At 43.5% G+C, this 24286-nt stretch overlaps 1 protein-coding gene across 5 annotated transcripts in view; it reads left to right on the top strand.

Moving 5' to 3' along the window:
- The window catches only part of raph1a (Ras association (RalGDS/AF-6) and pleckstrin homology domains 1a), a 58010-nt gene extending 37454 nt beyond the window's left edge, over positions 1-20556 (top strand). For 3 of the 5 annotated variants that reach the window (XM_067515506.1, XM_067515509.1, XM_067515507.1), the window contains exons 9-20: positions 1761-1835; positions 8782-8859; positions 9707-9781; positions 10034-10118; positions 11177-11298; positions 11390-11455; positions 12514-12657; positions 13064-13174; positions 13470-13568; positions 14308-14428; positions 14939-15069; positions 16424-20556. In XM_067515506.1, the coding sequence (XP_067371607.1) occupies positions 1761-1835; positions 8782-8859; positions 9707-9781; positions 10034-10118; positions 11177-11298; positions 11390-11455; positions 12514-12657; positions 13064-13174; positions 13470-13568; positions 14308-14428; positions 14939-15069; positions 16424-18829 (3513 nt within the window). In that variant the 3' untranslated portion in view covers positions 18830-20556. The remainder of the gene's footprint in view (positions 1-1760; positions 1836-8781; positions 8860-9706; positions 9782-10033; positions 10119-11176; positions 11299-11389; positions 11456-12513; positions 12658-13063; positions 13175-13469; positions 13569-14307; positions 14429-14938; positions 15070-16423) is intronic. The other 2 variants (XR_010915172.1, XM_067515508.1) reach the window with 2 other exon arrangements.
- Positions 20557-24286: the final 3730 nt, after the last annotated feature.

Genomic DNA, 24286 nt, shown 5'->3' with positions numbered 1-24286 from the left:
CACACACGCATATACGCACTCATGAGATTACTACAGATGGCAATAGATACTGTTTGCCTGAAAATAGTCTGTGGGTTTTTGTTTTTTAACTGTTTGTGAATCAGATCTCAACCGTTTGTCAGTTTGTAAAATTTTAGTGAGTAAAAAAAAATAAAACTCCTGAAAAACAAATGACAAATCTCACAAAAAACCAAACTGCACTTGGGCAAAAGGGTCAAAAACCTACTGTGGCCACATGCTCATATGTGGGATTATATCATTTCATTTAAAAAATAAATAATTAATAATGATCTGTCTGGTTTCCTCTTGGCCTGGAGTTAAAATCCCATGGCGTGTGCCCTATTTCGCTGTCCCACCACTCAACCCTGAAGCAGTAGTGACTATATTTGTTTGTTTGAATTATTTAGTCTTTACTTCCCAAAGAATAACAGGCCTCTACTCCACTTCATTTTGCAACTTTAGCAGAAAACCTCTGACGGGTTTTATCAGGTAGTTTTATTATAAACAGCATTGAAGGCCTAGTGTCACTACGTTCAGACTTTCACAACAAAAGTCTTACATTAAAGGAGCAGTGTGTAGGATTTAGAGGGATCTATTAGCAGAAATAGAAAAAAGTGTTTTCTTTAGCTTACAATGAACCGTTTGCATCCACACAGGTAGGTGGGACCCTTTTTTGGAGGCACCGATGTGTTGCTTCAGTAGCCGAGAATGGACAGAGCCTCTCAAATATGCTGGACAGTTGTTGAAGGTGGAATTTGGTGATGCTAGTACCAAAGATGAAACGATACTTACAGTTTACCACTTTTTGTCCTATTGTTATTGTGTGACTGGCATCGGGCAGTAAAGTTGTTTAAGCCCCTCGTATTTCTCCTCAGGGCCTCTGGAGGGCTTCCATACTTTACTTGAGGTTCTCGTTCTGCTAGCTTCTGTAAGGTTACAGGTCGTCTGTCCCATCTTCGACTCTGCAGCCCAATTAAAACAATCAGACTAGAATCCAACAGCTTTCTGTCAATACTTTGCCAAGTATCAGCATTGTTACATAAGCAGTGAAATGCATCACAATGTAGGAAAATTACAATTGTACGTGGCAGCATTGACGTGGTCATAGCTGGCGACACGCCAAAGACACTCTCACGCTCAAAGATGGAACGGTGGGTTGGGGTCTTAATATGGTTGCAATCTGCAACGTTACCGTCACTAATCATTTTTCCACATGTTGATTTGGCTCAGTTTTTACACCGGATGCCCTTCCTGACGCAACCCTCCCCAATTTCTACCGGACTTGGATTCAGCGTGTTGCCCAGGGACACTTTGACATGTGGTCAGGAAGCGCGGGGCACGAACCTCCGACCCTATGGCCGGTAGGCGGCCACTCTACCACCTGAGCCACTGCGTCCGAAATTAATGCATTCAAATAATTGCTGCCCGGGTGTCCCACCAATTTCAATTCCAATTTCAACTGGACTAAATTGAAAAGTTTTGGATTTCATACGTCAGTTAGTTTTAATTTTTAAATCAGCAACGTGTCTCTGCGCTTCCTTTCCATCCCAGTTTAACACTGTGAACTGTATGTAATGTGTGTAATTTTCTTTCGCAGGTTTGAATTTCAGATGTTTTCATCGTTGATGTTTTCTGCTGCTGATCTCTGCTTCACCACACAGCTTTCTGCTTAACTGCCACATCCAATCAGTCAAACACACAAACCAGATTAATTCACCGGGACTTCTTCCATCTCTCTCTCTCTCTCTCTCTCCTCAAAGCACTCCTATCTGGACAGGGAAACCTCTCTGATTCTGAGAAACATAGCAGGAAAACCTTCCCACCTGCTGACCAAGGTGACACCCCAATTACTTCTGCACGCTTCCCTCTGTCCTCTGGCATGTCAGCGTCCTGTCCCTCCTATGTCTGTGTTCAGTATGCATGAGTGGGTAAACCTGCATGTCACGACGTTTGTCAGCTTGGGATGCTGCACCAGCAATCGTAGCCACTCTGCATGTGAACTCCTCTTTCCATCTCCCTTTTGTCCCCTTTTCCTTTTGTAGTGTTAAAGGGAGGTCAGTTTGTGTGTGTGTGTGTGTGTGTGTGTGTGTGTGTGTGGTGAGTGTATATTTCCAAAGCTTTACAGAAGATTCAGGTGTCTTTTAGCGGTACCACAACACCGTGCAACACCAGTGTAGCTGTAGCCTTATTAAAACAATCTGTGTTCATTTGCTTTGTCGTGCTGAGGTTGGTTGATTTCCAAAACTGTGCCTAATGACTGAACACACTCTGAAATAAACTCGATCAATTGAAACAGCGCACACAAGAGCAAGAAGTGATTGTGTTGGTAGTAAAAAAGATAAATAGAAATTCTGTGGACAAAATTTTAATTAAATTGAATGTGTCCTCCCAATTTATGTTGCAATATGCTCACTGTCGCTGTTGGAAAAAATATAAAATAGACTGAGTTACTCTCTGTTACTTCTATGGTCAAAGAATTATTATTAAACTTAAGTAAAAGTAGAAAAAAGTAGCAGTACTGGAGAAAAGAATTACAGGTAAATGGCTTCTTTTGATTTAGTATAATCACTCAATCCAGTAAAAGTGTCACATATCACCAACTTGATTAATGTGTTGTTTAATTCACAATTAATGACTGTTTGACTTCTAGTGCTTCATAAAATACCGCTGGGTCCCCGTCATGATCACCAACAATCAAAATGGCACCCTAAGCCTTTAAATTCTTAATTTTATTATTTATGAGTCTTCATTTCATCCGGTAGTTAAATGTTGAACAATGCATAAAATACATGGTCTTAATTAGCTCAGGTTACAAACGTAACTAAAGCTCTCGCGTGTCAGTGGAGTGTAAATAAAGTTGCGTGATATAGAAAATGCCTCCTACATACGGTACAGTAAATATACTTAGTTATAATCCAATGATTCCTTCATGTCTCCTTGTTATTTTAAAAATGTAGTTTTAACGTGACGATGACGAAATATTTAATTGCATCGTGCTGTATATTGCAACATCCTTATCAGAAACATGTACCAAATTTTACTGAAAATATATGAATAAGACTCAAATCTGCACACTGTGAAGTTTACAGTCTATGGTCTTCACGTTCAGTAGTAGGAAAGAAATGTCCAAATTCCAAGCACTTTGCCAGTGTTGCAGCGTTTGCTCTGTAAAGCTTTGTGAATACCAACCGTCACTTTGTTTGTGGGGAGAAATGATTCCTCGTGCAAACAGAAGCAGTTTGCACTTCATGACACTGTTCCTGCATCTTACACAGAACCTCTTTGTCTGTTGTGTGCTGGTTGAGTTTTGTCACCGTGGTGACGGAGTTGATTTTGCCGTCAATCATATCTACGGCCAGAGTCCAGAAGTCTTTTTGTTTGTATGTGTATGAAGCATGAAGGATACGAAATGGCATGGTCAGAAGAGGTCTTTATAAAAATGTCCATCTGTTTCTGGACCTCTTCCTGAACATTTGCATGCTAACACACACCCTGTGCGATCATTATGAATAATGACGTGTCGGGAGTCATGTAAGTGCAGGTATGTGAGGGGCTTCTGTGTCTGCTTCCTGTAAATCATTTGAGCAGGGATCACGGTGTGTGTGTGTGACCTGAAAACGCCTTTTCTCTACGTCTTTTGACAACTGTAGCTGCATTCGTCACTGAAACAAATGAGAGCAAATCTCCATTTTGGGGAAGATTTTTAGGAAGGCACAGACAGTAAGGTGTTCAGCTTCCCAGCACTCTGCATGAAGTGTGCTGCCTTCTGCTGTTGGCGGTTGGGGACCTCACACTTTGCTTCATGGACAGCGATTAACCGAGGGCACGTGAAGTCGCCCCTGTTGGTTCGGTTTGGAGCTCAGCCAGTTGCGGTAATGGAGCTTTAGTAGATGAGCCCAGTGGCAGCTCTCACTGGTCAATGCAGTTAATTGGACTAGCTACTACTGTAATCGTTGTTCAATCCAGATCAGGAAGCTGCTGCAAATTGGCTTTTGCTTAGGCTGAAGAAGTTGCTCATACATGATACTGTATGACCCCTCCCCTCTTCAAAAAAACACATAATTCATATTTACACATCTGATAAATCATCTGATTTGAGGTTTGTCATTTTATCTTAGTGCTTCTGAGGCTGTACTTCATACTGCACATATGCAAAGTTTCACTTATCTCTGTGTGTGTGTGTGTGTGTGTGTGTGTGTGTGTGAGAGAGAGAGAGCAGGAAGGCTTCATTTTGATTGGATCCACAATGTCTGATTTGATTGGATGATAGAGCAGATGAGGCCGTTTGATTGGAGGTGAGAGGAACGTGCCAGATCTGCAGAGATAATCTTCTTTGCTGCAGAGACGGAGTCATGCCCAGTACAGTCATAAACATACGCGCACACACACACACACTCAGCAGCTGGCTGTAATGGGCTTTCTGGTTTAGACGTCTTGTCTTTGGCTCTTTGTTGGATCGTCATTCAGCCTGGACAAAACAGGGATACGTTCCTGAGCCTCCGTGCGTCAAACTGAGTTTTGAATGTTACCTGCTAAAATGCTGATGCACTGCTATGAGCAGGATTCTGGTTCTAAACATCAGTCTGAGTGCAGTGGATTAAGCATAAGTAAATGTCATCAGATTACTTTTACTCTTAAAAATCAATTTATCCAAGAGCAGCTTTTACTGCAGTGCAAATGAAGCAAGCCAGGATTACTCCTCTGGTTGTCCTTCAGCATCTCTGACTCTACTGGTCCGTGGTTTTGAAGTGCTCTGAGCTGCGTCTCAACAAATGTTATTTCTGTTTTCATTTGTGGTCCCAGATTAGAGGGGGCGGGGCTACGATGGGCCCTGAGAATCCAGGCAGATTAAGAGCAACAGGGACAGTCTAATTCCTGCAGCAGTGATTGGGCTGAGGGTGTAATTATCTGCATTCATTTAAGGCACAGCTGTGTGTTTGTGTGTGTACACAGTGCATGTATGTTCATAGGCAATGGTGTGTATAGTGTGTGTGTGTGTGTGTGTGTGTGTGTGTGTGTGTAGATCTGCATATAGCATCTTCTTTCTGTGTCAGTGTTACACTGCATCAGCAATAACTCCAATCCACCCACACACATCCTCGTTCACACACACACACACACACACTTTTGGCCCACTTCCATATAAGTCTCTTCACTTCACTCTGTTTTGAGTCTACGGTGCCTCAAGAGGGACACGGTCTGTGGGACTTCCATGGCAGCTGGATTTTTCCTGGGCAAAAGCTAATTTTAGTGGCTCTATAATGTAGGTCAACTGAATATGTATGAGATGAAGAGGAAATGTTTAGGCTGCCAGCTGGCAAAAAATAAAAGCACCCTCCCAAATATGCTGGACAAAATATTGACAAAACCACAGTAAAAAATTGTGTGTCTAATTAAAAATAGAATAAGTTGCAATCAGACAGGCTTATAGATTAACAAAAGTATTATATTTTAATGTATTATTATTGGATTTCTGAATAGTTTCTTGCAGTTGGAGTGAAAAAAGTCACAAATGATGGTGGAAAAGAGAGTTTAACCATCTTAACCAGAGTTTTAACCAGCTTTGGCAGGAATAATCTCAAGCAGGCCCTTCCTCTCTATTGGGTTGAGGTCTGGGTTCTGAGCTGGCCACTCCAAAAAGCAGATTTTGTGTCTCCAAATCCATTAAAGCCATATTATACCGTCGGGGAAAACCTTGATAAATTAGTTTTCTCCTCCTCAATGGTCCAGTGGTCCAGAAGCAGCAAAGTAGCTCGAACTCATGATGCTCCCTCCACCTTACTTTACTTTTAGGATGATCTTTTCATGTTGGTATGCTGTTCTCCTTAAATGCCATATGTATGCTGCGTGTTCCTCACAAACAATTCCACCTTCCTTTCATCTGTTTCTTGTTTCATGGACTGGACTCCAGGTTTGCCAAAACCTGACTCCAGTTCTTGTTTAGGGACATTTGAAGCTTAGTGTTGCCATCACTTTTTTCACCATCAACTTTGTAGGTTTAATGGGTGTGTTCATCATGATTACGGGAAAGTTAATGGTATTTTAAATTGAAGGTCAAATGTTTCTAGTTGAACCTGGTTGATCAGCTCCATGGATGTGACGAATCTTCATTGAGTGCAGACCCATTTCAAGACAGATTTTGGAGTCCACACACTGCTGGTGGTGGAGTAGCGTCAGTGGGAGGTTGATGGAAGCCTTAGAAATTTTTCCTGGGAATCACGATAATGAAAAACAAGCAGAGTCTCACGGACATTTGAAGAACAGGGACTGGTCGGCAGGGAGATCATTGATCGTGGCAACTTGAGGACCGTGGTAGTGATGGAGAGAAATAGATCAGGAAAAAGCAAAATGTGAACGGAACCTGTGTTTTCTTTGTTGGTCTGCTTTACAAGTGAATTTATTCGAATGTGAAAAGCCGTCAAAATAATTTGAATACGTCGAAAACGGCCAGTAACCATGGGATGTGATGAGGATGTTGAAGGCCGAGTTGAAGGGGACAGTATTAAATCTGATGGCTGTGATGATGAAGATGTTAACTGACACTTTTAGCCAGCTGCTTCAGGCCTATAGAATTGTGCTGATAAGGACCAGTGAGTGCAAACCGAGAAGCACGTTAACGCTAATACACAGTGTCTGTTAGCACTGAATACTGTCAGGACTGGTCTGTAGAGTCTGTTCACACACATTTTCATAGGCTAAACATTTTGTAACATCTGACTCCGGTTTAGCAGAATTTCAGCTGGCTAACAAGTTATTAACATATTCATATTAGTGCATGTTAAATGCACGTCGATAATAGGTGACTGCAAGTTGCCCGTAGGTGCGAATGTGAGTGTGAATGCTTGTCTGTCTGTGTATGTCTGACACAGACTGGAGACCTGTCCATCACCCTATGACAGCTGGGATAAGGTCCAGTGATCCCGAACGGGATAAGAGTTTACAGATAATGACAATGTACTTGACAAGTCACCACCTGAAACAGTCAGTAAGACAAAGCGTTCATGGTGAAACCTGCAAAATTGTCTATTTCACATATTTACCCTTCTGTTTGGCATCAAGCAAAACATAGATTGTTCATTATGAAGCTGTTTATGGGCTTAGAGTAAAAGCCTTAAAGAATTTGGAGTGTGTGTGTGTGTGTGTGTGTGTGTGTGTGTGTGTGTGTGTGTGTGTGTGTACTTAAGGGGCTTTTGGGGGGACGCCAATAAGGAGATCAGCTGCTAATCTCCTTTTTCTCTTCCTCTTCATTCGGTTCAGCCCTTTCGCTGGTTCACAAATTGAATCCTTGTGTGTTTGTGTGCTGGCTAAAGTGGAGCCCTTTCGCTGGGTCACACAGACACACACACACACACACTCATGCGAAGTGACGGGAAGGATCCCCTAAAAGCGACAAGTGAATTAGCGAGGACAAGACGAGGAAGAAAACAAATCAGATAAGCGAAGTGGAAAGATGAGAAGACTGTTGTGTGGAGAGCGGAGGGACTGAGGAGGGGGCATGAGATAAAGAGATCAGTGCCTCTGCACGTAAGCTGGCACAGCAACAAAGCCCCTCCCCCATCCCCATCCGTCTCCACGTCCCTCTCTCCTCCTCTCATTACCTCCGTCTTGCACAGCCAGGAAGGATGTGACGGAATAAGGAAGCATCTCTCACTTTGATTTTCCAGCTTGGCTTGGATCAATCAGCCGGCTTGTCCGTCAGTCAGTCTGCGGGTCAGTCGGTGCGTTTCCTCAACCCGGCTCTCAGTCAAAAATGAGTCAGTCTGTGTGAACCTGCAGCTCAGTCACTCAGCTTCCTCTGCTTTTTTTTATAGGATTCTTGCTCTATTGATGTTTATTTCTACTCTTATTGTTCTTGCAGATCGTGTTAGTTCCTGCACTGTGCTCAGCTGGAATCGAGGCTGTTTGACTGCTTCTGCTCCTCCATCCACCATCGTTATACTTTCTTTTTCTCAGAGCTCAGTATCTTGACTCTGTTGTACTGAAGGTGGACAAGCCAGGTGTTTGAAACCTTCTCTCACTGTCTTGTTTCTCGTGGGATTCCTCTACTGTGTGTTGGCTGCAGTAGCAGAGAGACGTTGGCATACTGTAGCCTTCACTCTGTGTGTGTGGGGAGGGGGATGTAGATAATCTTTCTTCGGAGAGACGGCAACTATCAACCAACACGTAGCATCCAAGCTTTAATCCAATCTCCTTCCCCTACAGGCGCATTTATACAGAGATGATGATGATGATTATGAAGAGGAGGAGGAGAAGCAGGTATTGTGCTGACAGCCAGACATGTCTGATTATTCCTTTCAGTTTGGGATCCTTGGCCAGTTCACCACTGTCTGGGACTAACTTTGAGCTGCTGTGTTGATCATTTCGTCTTTCGTCCGAGAACTCGTAGTTTGATTAAAAACTCTGCTGGAAGAAGCTAAATTAGCGTGTCAGGACATCTGGTGCACAGCCAGCCGAACAGAGTGGGACTACACGACTACGCTGATGCTCCGCTCATAAAGACACCGGGTTTTTGCAGGAGTTAAGGATGAGATTTTGTCCTTGTATTTAATGCACAGCAGACACAGAAGTGTTGGTTGTCTGAAAAAAAAAAAAACAGCTCAAAACAAACATGAATTCCTGTTGGAAGAATCAGGTATGTGGGAGGATGAGTGGGTTTGACGTGCATGTGGGTCTTTAATACGGGTGCAGGAATGTGTCTGTCAGTGCTGTTAGTGAATATTGACTGACCCGTGTGTGTGTGTGTGTGTGTGTGTGTGTGTGTGTGTGTGTGTGTGTGTGCAGGAGGAGCAGGCTGCCAAGCTAAAGGCAGAAAATATCCGAGTCGCCCTGGAGAAGATCAAGGAGGCCCAGGTGAAGAAGGTAAGTCTGGATGAAACATGCAGTAAAATAAAAAGTACAGTGTGTGTGTGTGTCTGGCACAGGTCCAGTTGAATCAGGTTTCTGGGTCAGGTCAGTGATACTCCACATTGAAAGCTGTGGTCAATAACAGCTGGGTTCAACACACAAACACACACACACACACACACACACACACACACACACACACAGGGACTGGATTAACAACCTGGATTTACAAAACACACAGTCAGAGCTCCAGCTACTTGTCGTCTGTGTGTGACAAATCCTTTATCGATGCCGTCAACATACAAGTCCTAAAACTGCATTTGCTAATTTTCTGCAGTGTCAAATACATTAAGCAAATAATATTTACAGTATATTCTAAAAATAGCAGTAGCAAGGTACCACAGTCACACTTTTGTTTAACCAGAGCACATTTTCACACCTTCAGACTTCAGATCGATTTTGTCTTGATCAAAAATGGTCTGATTACACAAAGTTGAGGCCAGATAATGTCACTGTTTAAAATTAATTTTTAAAGTTTAAACGGACTAAAAAAAAAAAATTCTAAATGTAAAATGTTTAGAATGAGTGAGAAGGGATGTGGTAGGACGAGAGACACTAGCACCTAGATGTAAAGATACTATAGCAGCAGTACATAAAGTAACGGACGCTATTTAAACATAGCCGACAGGTGATGAAGGAAGGACACTGGTATATGATACAAATGAAGAAAACACGAACTGTTTAGACGGTTCAGACTGTCAGACGTGACCGTGTGGCCTGATGAAGACTTTAAGAGCCAGAATGAAAAGAAAGTATTTAACGCAGACGTGTCACAATCCTAAATGTCGTCTCTTTCTCACAGCTGGTGATTCGTGTTCATTTGTCAGACGAGAGCTCAAAGACCATGATGGTGGATGAGAGACAGACTGTCAGACAGGTATGACCCCGACTACCCTCTAGTAGTGATGCAATAATATGAGAATGAAAACTTGACGCAGTCACGGACGAAGTACTGTGATATAAAGTGTGTAATTTAGTGTTTGGTTGGTAAATTCCATGTAAGGGTCAAGTATGAATATTAATAAGATGCATTTATTGCTAGTACAGTACTAATATCATTAAACGTGGTGGTAACATGGCCATCAACAGTATTACTGCAGTTTTGTGCTCCGTGTCTCCTCCTGCTCAGGTTCTGGACAGTTTGCTGGATAAATCTCACTGTGGTTACAGTCCAGACTGGTCCCTGGTGGAAACCATCAGTGAGCTTCAGATGGGTGAGCGCGCTCTCACACACACTCTCACACACACACTCACGCACCATTTTCAGGTAAACGGATAAAGTGGGATAAAACCAGTCTATTAATTGCCAGATGACATATTCAGGTGTTGCACAGATAAAAGGAACAAGTGTAAATAAAGCCAGAAAGTACATAAACTATTCACAAGTACTGGTGTGTTTTTAGCAACTGCACTAATACGATGCCTGAGCTGCAGCTAGTAGCACATTAATTAATTGATCATTCATTTAATTCATTGAATTGATGATGATAAAGTCAACAGAACAGGCTTCTTTTTATAAATGACTGGCAAACTCATAACTAAATTAATCATTAGCTCCCACATGATGCCAACTACTTTAACAGCATGCACTACATCCAGCTTACGCAATCGTTGTGTACAGGAAATGCTGAAGTGTTTTAATTGCTTCATGTTTTACAGATGTTGCCTAGCAACCGATTAAGGTCATTGCTAATCGCTTTTCTGTCAAACACGGTAAAGAGTTTTCAGGTGCAACTAACACCGTCTGGTCGTGTCTCACAGACATCGAGGTGTGTTGAGTAGATTTGTGCCCGTCTGCAAAAGCGCTGTGTCCAGCAGACAGCATTGATATTCAGCTACAAAGACATGAGTGTGCGCACACACACAGAATGTTGATGTAGGTCCGGTGCATCGAAGCGTGTGATCTAACCCACATCTTCAGGGCCTCTGCTGAGCAGCCACTCAGCACGGTTACAAAAGAGAGAGAGAGAAGGTGAAGTGTAGCTCATTTAGCCAAAGCTAACCCTCTGCTGGTTTGCCCAGTCTTCTCCATGTGTGTGTGAAACCTAGGCCGAAGGCCAGGATTCAGCCCGGGGAGGGTTTAAATAGGCTCCTGTGTGACAGCCAAAGCACATGGACACACTTTACCTCAGCTCCAGAGACGCGCTGCCTGTTTTCATGATGTCTTGGCTAATTGCATGGTTTTCAGTTAAATTTGCAGAACGAACTGAAACACTCATTTTTCTGCAGTGACTTGAATTCATTTAGATAAAATGTCTTCCACACTGTGCAGAGCGGATCTTTGAGGATCACGAAAACCTGGTGGAGAACCTGCTGAACTGGACCCGAGACAGCCAGAACCGCTTGATGTTCACCGAGCGCATCGAGAAATATGCTCTGTTCAAAAACCCCCAGGTGAGATGCGGAGAGTTGGCCGCATGGCGACGCACATAATTAAAAGTGCATTTTAACGCTGCTAACCAGTGACTGCACTTGTCTGCCGCAGAACTATTTGTTGGGGCGGAAGGAGACGTGCGAGATGGCCGAAAGAAACAAAGAGGCCCTGTTGGAGGTCAGTTTGTTTTTTCCCCTCTTGCACACAGCTGCTAGCTCAGGTGCTGCTCGTGCTCCAACGCGTGCGCACACAGTTTCAGCAAGTTTCACAGGATTCAGTTGAAGGTCAAGCCAGCAAAACGACCACTTTTGTCTGATCCTTCCATAAAACCTTTACCTCTGCACAATCGGCTTCTCATCGTTTCACAACAAACATTTGACACGATAGTTAAAATGGAGTCAGTCCGATTAAACAGTGCAGTTCAATACGAGAATTAATTGTAAGGTTAAATTCAAAGCGGTGGCTGAAAAAAGTCCCATTTGAAGAGAGTTGGAGAAAACCCTCACATAGTTTGTCCCAGATGTGTGTTTCATAATCCCTGAAAGTTGTTTTTCACATGTTGAATTTTGGCTAATTTGGGGACAGTAAGCAGAACTGTCCGAGACCACCACGAGGTCTCAGCAGTTCACAATGGAGCAACTTAGCAGAAATGATGGAAAGGTGAGTCTTTGGAGGACTTGAGACTGACGCTGGACTCATGTGAGCCCCTGTCCTGGTCTTAATGAGGACCCTTTTAGAGATCAGTAGAGACAGCACGATATATTCCTAAAGGAAAGGTTCGCATTTTTTCCAGGTCTAAGAACTAATCTTCCTCTTTTTGTTATTTTCCTTTCATAAAGGAAACAGAGGGATTTGTTTCCTTCAGTGATCATATGGGCACCTGACTGTTTTAAGACGGATTTTTTTTTTTCTCTGCTATAGTCAGGTGAATATAGAATAATCTGGTAATTTTAGTTTTAACATTTGATCATCAAAAACTGGAAAAATCTGTAAAAAAAAATTATTATTTAGTCATTCGCTAGTTACAAATGAGGGACACACACCATGAGACTTGGTGTTTTGCCCACAGATAAACATTCACATCATAGCATATAAAAAAAAAAAAAATGATTATACAGTACGACCCAGAAAGCACAGTGGTGAATAAATCTAAACTCTGAGTCTCTCGTATCGTTTGTTCCTTAAACTGAACGAGCACTGACAAGTTATTTACACTGAGTGTGTGTGTGTGTTAGGAGTGTTTTGGCGGCAGCTCAGTGTCAGTCCCTGAGATGGAGGGAGTGTTATGGCTGAAAGAAGATGGAAAGAAGTCGTGGAAGAAACGCTATTTCCTGCTGAGGGCCTCCGGCATCTACTACGTCCCCAAGGGAAAGGCCAAGGTGAGGGTAGAAAATACAGACAGTGCTGTGCTACTTGTTTATTTTCAGATACTTTATCTTTTTACTGGCTGCTGTTACTGCTCAGATTAATTACTACAAAATAAAATCTAATATAGATAATAGATATTATTTAATCCCTGGGGGAAATTGATGACCTACTACTACTACTACTACAAGTAGTATATGAAGAAGTGTACACTCCAAGCATTAATAATTCACTTATAGTATTCTGAATATTTTTTTGTACATTTACCAAACATCTTGAATGCAGCAACATTTCTACACTGCTATTGTTTCTGTTATTTAAAAGATTTAGGGAGTATTTGGAAATTAATTTTACTGTATAACTTCAAAACAAAACAAAAAACAATAAGATGAATGCAATTGGATTGGTTTGTGCGCGCAGGCATCCAGAGACCTGGCGTGTTTTCTCCAGTTGGATCATGTTAACGTCTACCACGGCCAGGACTACAAGAGCAAGTACAAGGCCCCGACAGACTACTGTATGGTGCTGAAGGTACATGTACAAGCACAGCAGTGATTACCACCGTATTATTTGGGGCATTGCAGCCTTGGCGCCACCTCGTGGTGTGACACAGTAATGACACCTCTATTTCAAAAAACAGAAACTAGGACCATTGATAATAGTATGTTTATTAATACTGCAGTGGTTTGATTAGTTTATTCTGTTTCTTAACCTTAACTCTACCAAGTATTTTGTGGAGAGTAGCTAACACACATAGAAATTATATGCTTGGTTACTCAGGGTCTTTGCAGTACTCTGTACAGAAATATGCTGTGTGTGTACTTAGCACCCTCAGATCCAGAAGAAGTCACAGTACATCAAGTATCTCTGCTGCGATGACATCAGAAGCCTCCAACAGTGGATCAACAGTATTCGCATCGCCAAGGTAAAAAGCAGTGGACGTGTAGTGAACGTGACGGGTGGCTCTTTATTTGTGTTTATGGGGGAGTCTCTCAGAGTTGATGTCAAGTTCACCTACAGGATGAGATGTGGAGAACATCTGATCCTTCAAGGTGCACCAATCAAAAATAAAATGACTTATGTAAAAACATATTTCATGTTACACCTGATGAGATTCTGTCCCCAACAGAATAAGCAGAAACTACTGGGCATATTTTACAGGATCTGACTCAATATTTACTTAACACTTACATGTTTTATCTCAAATGTCATCATCTCAAACGAGCGTATCGGGAGTTTTAACGCTGATGTTTGACTGAACTGCGACACTATCGTGACCCAAGGTCAACGTGCAAAGCATTCAGCAGTGTTTTTTGTAGCTGGCGTTTGTACTAAGCCAAAGATAGTTTGGGAACAGTGCTGCACAGCCACTTAACACATCTTTACATTTAGGTTTAGAAACCAAGACCTTCCTGAAAAATAAGGTGGATACTGTTATTTTAGTGCATCAGATACATATCTGATAAACATTTGTTGTAGCTAAATACACACTGAATCAGACTATAGTCCTAAATTGACTCATCATCAATGTTAAAAATACCATGTCATCTCTACTTGTCCTGACTTACAGTCAATGGTTGAAATCTTTGCAGAAATCGACTCAGTGCAGAGCTGTTGTTGTACCTTCATATCTGCCATTAACCTATTGTCTCTGTCTCCATCAGTATGGGAAGCAGCTGTACATCAATTTTCAGGAGGCCATGAGGAGGACAGAAGCAGCCTATGACTGGTCCTCCCTCTCTTCTTCCTCAATCAAGTCAGGCTCCAGTTCCTCCAGCCTTCCAGGTCTGCCTGCCTGGGTTGTAGAGCTGCAACACAATTTGTGGGGGGCGACTGTTCTCACAACTTTCAGAAATTGTTTCAGTCCATTTTCTGGCTAAAAAGAACTTTTCAAATGCAAGAATGAGCTGCCTAACAAACTTGATGCCTGGAGATTTACGACTATATGTAGGACAAAACACAATAATTCAAGACATCACATTTTCATAATTGAGAAAATTATTGTCAGACCCCACTCAATTCAGCCATCAGGTTGACACCTTTTTAGCAACTAGTCAGGTCCACAGCACTGAGGAGGTTCTGTGTTCCAGCTTACCAAAACCAACCCCCTCTTCCCCATCGCCCACACACACTAACCCATAATAGGTGGACTTACAGTAGAAGTAGTTCGCTAACCGAGTGCAACAAGCTGCGCAGTCGCTCTCAACATGCTTCCCAAGGCCCCATCAGAAACAGAATAACCGTCATCATCAGTTGTAAAACGGTAAACAAAACTTCTGTTTGTCCAAACCCCAGAGTCCCAGTCCAACCACTCCAGTCAGTCCGACAGCGGGGTTTCTGAGATGACATCATCGAGCCACACTCGCTCCCAGAGTGTTGTCAGCTCCATTTTCTCCGATGCCTGGAGGCGAGGAACACAAGGAGAGGTAGGAACACACTCAGACACTGGCTTTGCCTTGTTTCCTCTCCATTGTCATGTTTGTATGTGTAGTACGTTTCCCATATTTCCCCCTCTGCTTCCCTGCCAGTGTTCAAAGGTGAAGGGACGTTTGCCAGTTCCACTGTGTGCAGGAGGAGGAGGTAGTGGAGGTTAGACAGGAAGTGATGTAACAGGCATGTTAACAGTTTGCACTGACTGCTGCTTGTGTTGGTGCTGGTTGTTTGAACCCGTTTGCTTTAATTGTGTTGATGTGTTACAGTTGCCCACTGTTGGGGAGGGTAGCAGCGGCGTTGACATCGCACAGGTCTGAAAATGTCTCCCAGTAGCTGACATTTTACGATATCTTGCAGTTGTTCTAGTTTGTTTCTATTGTGTTATCAAACACAGTGGCACTCGAAAGTTTGTGAACCCTTTAGAATCATCTCTATTTCTGCATAAATATGACCCATGTTTGGGGCTGCACATGTTCATCAGTAGAAAGTGAGTGTTCTCTGTTTCACAATCTGCCTGACATTCGAACATCCACAACTCTTCTTTCAAGGTCTTCGCAAATCTTCTTTGTTCAAGCCAAGACAAAAAAAAAAGTTCTCGTTGGTCAAGATCACACTTTGATAATGAAGATCCAGATTTCCCCATCTTTAAATACGGCAGGGCCCCCCAGACTGGCACCTTGTTTGTCCTGCGTTTTGTTGGGTTCCCTATACCTAGTTTAAGGACTTGCATGGAAATCTGATTTATGAGAAAAAAAACATTTGCATACAACTGAATATGAAAACAACTTTACTGTATCCCTGTTGTCAATTGGCTGCTGTTGAACTGTTTTGGGTCCAACCTTGCGGCGCGACACATGACTACGGAACAACTAGGGGCACCTCTTAATCTGTTTAACAGCCTCTTGAACACAACCGTGAATGAATTATAACATTTAAAATGCTGCTTAAGACCTTGAGGTTCAGAACCAATTTCAAACGCTGTTCTAGCTAAACTGGACCCAACAGTCAGGGAGGGTTAAAACTGTATTTGCTCCAGACAGCACAGATTAAATCTTACCAACTGTGAATGTGTAGTCTAGCAGTCACGTAGGTCCAAGTTATTCCAGAGATGCTGTTCACTGGGGGGTGTGAGTGCATTTCACCTTTTTTTCTGAAGTATTAATAACAGTGTGTTCTTATACTGCACCAGTTTGTTTAAATTCTTGCATCTTGTCTTGGGTTGTTTGGTTTCAAGAAAATTTACATTACAGTTGTTAATTGACAGTAAATTTGTCTCACCCTCTACTTTTTCTCCTTCTTGTTGCTTTCTCCTACTTCTCTACCTCTTTTGTCCATTTGTCTCTTCAGATGATGAAGATTGACCCCATCAGTAGACCTATCCCTGTCCAGATTCCTTCACTCTCCCCCCAGCCCCTTCCTCTCTCTCAGACGCCACCCTCCCGGACCAGCTACACTGAGGACTTTGTCCAATCTGAGGATTCCTCCCCGTCACCGCCTTCGCCTCCTCCTCCTCCACCTCCACCTGTTGCAAGTGTGGGCCATCAGCCAACACCTACCTCCTCATATGTCAAATACAGCACCTTGGCTCGCCTGCAGAGCCAGAACAAGTCCAGGACGCAGGCGGCAGGCACTGCCCCACCTGGACTTCCCATCCAGTCTGCAAAACCCAACTACAACACCCTCCCGGCTTCTTACAGTACCTCCCCGCCTTTACCACCATCTCCTCCCCCTCCTCCTCCACCAACAGCACCAGCTCCAGGCTCAGCAATGGCCGCATTAAAATTTGGTCCACCAAGCCCCTCTGCTCTCCCACCACCACCACCCCCATTGGAGCAAGAGGAGCCCTCCTACCTCCCACCTCCTCCACCAGAGACCCTGGAAGCCAATGGGTTGCCACTGCCTCCCCCTCCAGAGCCTATCCCCAACTCATGCCCTCAACTCTCCAACACTGGCCTCCAGCAATTCCTGGCACAGAAGTTCCCTAACATGGTGTATGACTTCAGCCCAGCAGTTCTTGATGATCATTCGCCTCCACCCCCGCCTCCAGCAGAGCTTTCTCCTCCTTCCTCGCTGCTAGCTCTCAGGCCTCTGTCTCCCAATGCACCCCCTCCTGCACCTCCCAAAAACTTCACTATTGGCTTTCCACCTCAAACGGCTCCCAAACCCTCAGGTCCCTCTTCTCTTCCAATAGCCCTCTCACCTGTGTCACCAACACCACTCCATAGTGGATCTGGGCAAGTTAAAAAGCAACAAAGTTTCTCAACAGGTCATTCCCCAAATCAGCCACCTCCCACACTGCCAAAGCAGCACAGCCTCTCTTCCAAAAATCTTGCCATCTCTCCCTCTTCCCCTTCTTCCGTCTCCATTGCGGCCGCTACCTCCTCTTTGGTCAAACAGATTGTCAATCAATTCCCAGGAAACGCTGCCCCTTCCTCTTTACCTGCCTCCAATTCCATGGAAGGTTCTAAGTTTACTGTTCCTCAGTCTCCTCCAGCAGTCAAGGCTAAACCAAAGTGGCAGCCAGGTGGTGTGGCTCCACAGTCCCCAGAATTCCCCCCACCTCCTCCTGACAGCTCTCTAGGAGAATTCCCTCCCCCTCCCACTTCATCCAAGACAGGCTCCCCCATAAAGAAGTCAGCTTCCAGCTCATCCACAGGAAGCACCAAGCGAGGGCCACCACCAACCCCACAGAGAGCCTCATCCATCCGGTCCAGTTCAAGTGAGACCCAGGAAGAGAGGCCAAAGAAGGTGGAAAGTCTGGTCAACAAATTTGGCCAAGCTTCTCAGACGGGCACATCGTCCAGCTCCTCCTCAGCAACTGGGTCTCCTTCAAAAGATTCCTCTGCACTCCCACCTCCACTCCCCAAGCCAGGGAAGCTGAATTTGGCAAACCTTCCATTGGCACTTCAGGGGCTGCAAACCAGTCAGCACCATCAGCCTTCTGACTTCCCATCCCCTCCTCCCCCGCCTCCCCCAACTCAGCCTCTTCATCTTGAAACATCCCTGGACTACTTCCCACCTCCCCCTACTGACTCTGAGCTTTTCCCTCCTCCTCCCCACCCTTCTGATTTCCATCACCCCCCAAAGGTTGCGGTGGTGAACCCCCAGCCACAGATGCAGCAACATCAACCGTCGGCAACCTTGTCCTTGTCATCGTCGTCATGGAAGCAAGGCTCTCTGAAAAAGGGGACGATCCCTCCTCCAATACTGAATCAGGTGATGGTTCCTCCTCCAGCACTGAACAGACGAACCAGCAACACAACCCAGTATGACAACACAACAACAATGCCCCTCTCGCCGCCTCCTCTGTCTCAGACTCCCCCTCCTTCCCTGTCCTCTTACTCTTCCTCCTCATCTCCTGTTCCCCCCACCTCACCAAAATCAGCAGGACCAGGGTCCCTGGCTCTAAAGCCTCACTTCCTGGAAGATCTCAACCGCACCCTTAAGAGGAAGTCAGTGTCCCGCCACGGCTCACTCACCTCTTCCAACCTCATCTCTTCCTCCAAGATGGAGCCCATGGGTACCATGGATGACATGGCACTCCTCCCGCCACCTCCTCCAGAACTTCTGCAGCAGCAGCAACAACAACAACAACAGGGTGTCAGAGGACACTCCCACACTTTGTCTCGCCACCACACACACTCCCACTCCACCAAACACGCCAACATCTCAGGCTATGCAACACTGCGGAGAGGTCCACCTCCCGCCCCTCCAAAACGGGACCAAAGCACCAAACTGACGAGTGAGTGGTAGAAAGCAAAGACACTGGCTGGACCTTAAAGAACTGAACTGACTATTTAGGTCTCATTGTTCCTGCAGAGAAGAAATAATCAGTGTCTGTCTTGACTTGTCCGTCTTTCCTCATCCTTACACCACCTTCCCTTGGATTTCTGAGCAAGTACCAAGCCGTGTTTCCTACTCTTAAACTAAGATTACAATTGTTCCTATTATACTCATTATTACTGTCATTACCAATACATGTTAATCTAATGACGAGTAAAAATATATATATGTATAAATAACTGTATACAAGCAACCCAGAAAAATCACCTATCAAGCTTTTTTTTCACCTGTGTGCAGCTTCGCATTGAAATATAAAAAAGAAGACTTGAACGACAACGGCAACAGAGACAATTTGCTGCACAATAACTGGTACCACATGGAGCAGTGGCGATGGAAGTAAGGTTACAGATGAAGACAACGCGGGATTAATGGAAGAATGCTAAAGCGGGATGATGTGTATAAAAATGTAGGGACTTGGGGGACAGGGGCACTCTGTAGAGGGAGCATTGCCATTTATTTCAAACTTTTTTTGTGTGTGTTTTTATATAAGATTATTTAATACTGGAAAGATATAATTATTTTAAGTTTGTAAAAAGTGTCAGAAGAGAACGAGTTTGCCTGGACATGGGTCTATTCTCAAAATGTTGATGAGCATCATGTATTAAATTTAGAGCTTGAGTGCCGATTGCTGATTCCTATGGGATAAGCCTTGTTTAAATGGAGACTGATTTAACACAGAAGTCAGTTGGAGAACCAGCCTGTAAGGTTGTGCTCAGACTACAGACCTTTGAAATTCTCAAACAAAAGTTTCTGTCTTCCCGTTCTTCTGTAAACTTGGATATCTTGTACATCACATTAGTTCATCTCAGCTGTCCATAAAACCTCTCCAGGTTTAATTGTGTCCATTCAGGTTCTCAGTCAAGCTGTGAACCATTGACCATTTGACTTGTGGTCATGTGACCCCAACAACACACGTCATTGCCAGGTGGGACAATGACCCACATGTGACCTCAAGAATCTCCTGAGATTAAATTCCTGGACTACCAGTCCAAATGAATCTTAAAAAGGGCAACTTCAACAATTTTCAATTTGCTCCCAGAGGCTTTAGTTTAGCGTGTAAATATACAATTATGCTTTTAAACCTTTCGTTGACTTCCCTATTTTAAAATATTTCTCTTCTTCTGGCTGAACAATGCCTCCAGATGACATCACCCGGAGGAGTTTTATGTCATTAGAAGTCTGATCAGATCATCTGGGGAAGTCCTGGAAAAACAGGTTGACAATGATCACAACCTCCACAGTGAGCAATGAGATGACATAACCTGAACTGAAGCTTCCTCCAAGTGAAAGTAAACTAAAGCCACGGGGAGCAAGTTGAAAATGAGTGAATCTGCCCTTTTAGAGCAACCAACTCTACAGTAGCAGCCACCACAAAGAGGAAGTACTGCACCATCCTGCAGAGACCTGAACCTTCTGTAGTCTGAGCTCAGCCAGAGCACATCAGTCAGCAACATCGAACAATTTGACACACGTTTTCATTGCAGACCTGACGGCCTACTTGTCCATAATTTACCACTCAGTCAGTCAGATTGGTAATCAGTGTTAGATAGCTAGTAGACCAAGCCGCCAATCAGCTACAGTTCAGTCTGAAAGAAAGTAATCATCAGCTCACTAGTTAATAAATTACTTGTTTGTCATCTTAATGACTGTTCAATGACTTTGGTGGTAATGGCAAACCCGAGGGTCACCCGGGTATCAGGTGGCTGCAAAGCAAACACGTCAAACCGTCCACAAACTGCACCTTCAGTCATCTCATCCATCTGGTTTCTGACATTTTCAAGCCTCAAGTCTCAGTGTGTTTGTCACATACTGCATGCAGGAAATCCTGAGAGGAGCTAATGCAGGACAACGAGCCCCCCCCCCAAACAAAAACATGGGTGAGAGTATTAGGTCCAACAATACGCTACAGATACCATCCTTAGACCTACATTTTCACTGATAGAAACGTGACTCAGTTTGTGCTGTTGTACAGTTTCATTTATAAATAAGCTGAGATAATTTTATAATCATGTTCTAAAGGCAAAAGTAGCCAAACTCACTGCTTGCATCTCATCAACTTCACATTTTCTTCCTCCGTGATAGTAAATTCACTTGGATGTTGCACCGTATGTTAAATTGTTCCTTGTTCAACATTTTAAAACTGACGTGTTGGGAGATTCCTCACACACAAAACACAACCTGGTGCCGGGACTCTGAAAGCAGAGGCCCTGATGTTTACAGCTGGAGCCATTTTGGGGATACGACATGAATGTGGGAGTGATTCTGGTTTTTAACAGTGTGTTTGAAGATAATTTGTCAGATGGTCACAGTAGTTAAAGTTTCACTGGGGGTGGTTACAGCACCTTGGATCACCAGACACGAAGTAGTAAAGCTCCATCTGTTCACACAGAAACATGGTCTGACGCTGTAAATGAAAAACTTTGCAGGTCTGTTTTCCGCTTTTAAACTCATTTGCAGTCAGATTTAAATTATCTGCATGACATAACAGCTCAGATACCAGAAATGTAATATTACTGCCCACGTGTTAGAGGGGAGAAATCATAAGACGACCACGGCCATGCAGGAGCATCATCGCTACAGGCCGACATCGCGGTATATTTCAGTGACCGTCTCAATCTGCCCTTGGTCTGAAAAGGTCTTCTGCATGGGGACACCTAGCAGAGTAGCATTTCAAATAAAGACGGCGATTTACAGCGGCGGAGTCTGATTGTTCCCATGGATTCTGATGCAGTGTCCTCAGAGGGCCCAGCTCCACTGAAAGCGTAAATACAAAGTGAGATGTGCCAGCTCAGGTTTCCAACACGGGAAGCTGAGTCTCTGAAACACAAAGCTTTGAGGTTTAAATTGTGGGAAACCTGCTGAAAACAAAGCGACAAAAATGATTTTGTCAGTAAATTGTTTAAATAAAATCTTATTTCAAGGCAGCAGACCAAGGTGAGATCACACCTTAAAGGGCTAAAACCCAGAAAACTCCAACAAGGACGTGCATTAGGTGAGCAGAAGTACCACACTACAGGCGGAAGTTAGTTACGCAAGTGCGTTGTCTAAAACTGCGGTTCTCAGTCTTGGTCCTTAAAGACCCCTGCTCGTTTTCCCACGATCCCCCACATTAACATTCCGCACACAACATGCCCTTCATATAAAACTCGCGGGCCGCACTAACATTAAACTTCCATATCGTCCTCCGGGCCACAAAATGTCGGACACAATTGGCCCACGTGCCCCCAGTTTGAGACCCCTGCTATAGATCACCAATAGGTCTTTGGGTTTTTCACTCTACCAAATGCTAAAAACTCCAAACGCAAACCACATTCCGACCAGTGAAGCAGACTGATGTGGACCAACACACAGCAGGGAAACTACAGTGCGGGAAGCTCGGGTCCAGACCCAAGACTGCGACACCAAGCCACAGTCCAAGCACAAGAGATGACCTAAGAGACTGTGGTGTCAGTGGACGAGACTTTCAAAAGGAGGAACCAACAGTTCTGCCAATGGAAAAAGATGTAGACCAGGACAGTGACTGACAGTTTGGTGCTTTTGTTCAAAAGTCGAGTGGTAACAACTGCTCACATCATCATAATCATCAATTCTTTCAAGGATTTTTCCTCTTTAAAAAAAAAAAAAAAAAAACATTATGTAAATAGTGAGAAACCAAAGATTTTTTTTGACCAAAGCGACGCAAAATCCAGATAAACAGACAAAGAAAGAAAAATGATTTGATCGATTAAATCCAATACTTCAGTGCTTCACAATCCTGGTCCCCAAGGACCTTTACTTTATTTTGTTTGTGTCCCTGGACTACACACTCCTGCTTACCTGGACCAGGTGTGTTCAGCCAATCAGAAGCTCGAACAGACAGGTAATGAGCTGTTGCCTCGTTTGTTTGACCGACAGTTTAAAAAAATACTTGATGAACTGTGAAAACCACAGTTAAGAACTGTTTGCGGAGGCAGAGTCATTGTTCAAGTTACAGCTTTCAGAATTTGTTGAGTGTTATTTTGGGGCCTTCTGACAAATGACACAAACAATTGTTACTCACCAGCTTAAGCCGAGAAAATCCGATCCACAAACTCCAGACCGTCACTAGGTGATAAATCCACAACCACAATAAAACACAAACTCAGTCTCCAAAACCTTTAGGAAAAACCCGTCCGCAGTTCGAAAGCTGGGGACATTCTAACTCAACTAACCCGCTGTCACGTGCCTCTTTACCTGTGATCCAGGTGCAACCGTCGTCTAACGGATTTTTACCGCCACCAACTGGGAAGGAGTGGAAACAGTTTCTGTTGGTTCCAATAAAGATCTATGTGTTTAAATTAGGACAAAGACATTTCTATCAACTGTGACGTTTAAACCATCAGATCCAGTGATTACAGTCTTAATTAAAGTGTTAAATACTTCCACAAGCAAAAGTTACTCAAAGTACAAGTACTTCAGTTATTAAAAGCATGTTGCACTGGTTTGGTTTGGAAAAGAAAGTGACAAATACTAGTGTGTTAAATCAATCGATAAAACCGCATTATTTTCTTTCTTGAAGTTACAATTAATCTAATATGTCCAAGCAGCAAATCCTTATGTGAGGAGATGGAACCATGAAATGTTTTTCAAAAAGTGTAAGGACAAAACGACCCCCAAAAAACTGCAGTTTTGTTTAATTTGCTACTTTAAATATTTCCTCAATTTTCACTCAACCAACTACCTTTGAGGCATCTGTAACAAATTCATTTTTAAAAGGAACCACATGGTAAATTAATGACAAAGATAAAATGTCTCTTTGAAGTTTAGTGGCAGACTTGAATCCATTACTGTCCGACACTCAGCGACCTGTCAGACAAATAAGTGCTGAGTTGACTTAGTGTGAGTGCTTCAGTTGTTTAATGATGTCAGAAAACGCAGAACCAACTACCATTAGCACGAATCCTGAATCTAACTCAGACAGCGACTAAATCATTTAAATCCCAGTCCTCAGATTTGTATTGATCTGGTCGTAGGAGCCGGATCTGTGCAGCAGCTACAGTGTGTACTGGGTGAGACAATAAATCACACGTCCTGGATTTATGAAATCAGACTATTGGGGGAGAGGAGAACATTACAGGTTAAAAGGTTCATTTAACACTGTGGTCAGGGATTAAATGCAATAAACTGCAGAAACAATCACATCAGCAGACACACTGCCGTCAGGAATACAGAGGCCCAAAAGGGACATTAATTACAATTAATATTAAATTTGGCAAAGTAGAATAAATACATGAACCATTTTCACACGTTTTTGTGTTAGATTGTCGGTGGTTACAGCTAAAAAAAAATAACAGCTGGGTGCAAACGTTTACATCCCCAAATGTCAAAAAAGTGTAAAACTGCTAACTT

The sequence above is a fragment of the Channa argus genome, chromosome 9, assembly GCF_033026475.1.
Source record: "Channa argus isolate prfri chromosome 9, Channa argus male v1.0, whole genome shotgun sequence".
Taxonomy (NCBI): Eukaryota; Metazoa; Chordata; class Actinopteri; order Anabantiformes; family Channidae; genus Channa; species Channa argus.
This window is presented reverse-complemented; position numbering and strand designations above follow the sequence as displayed.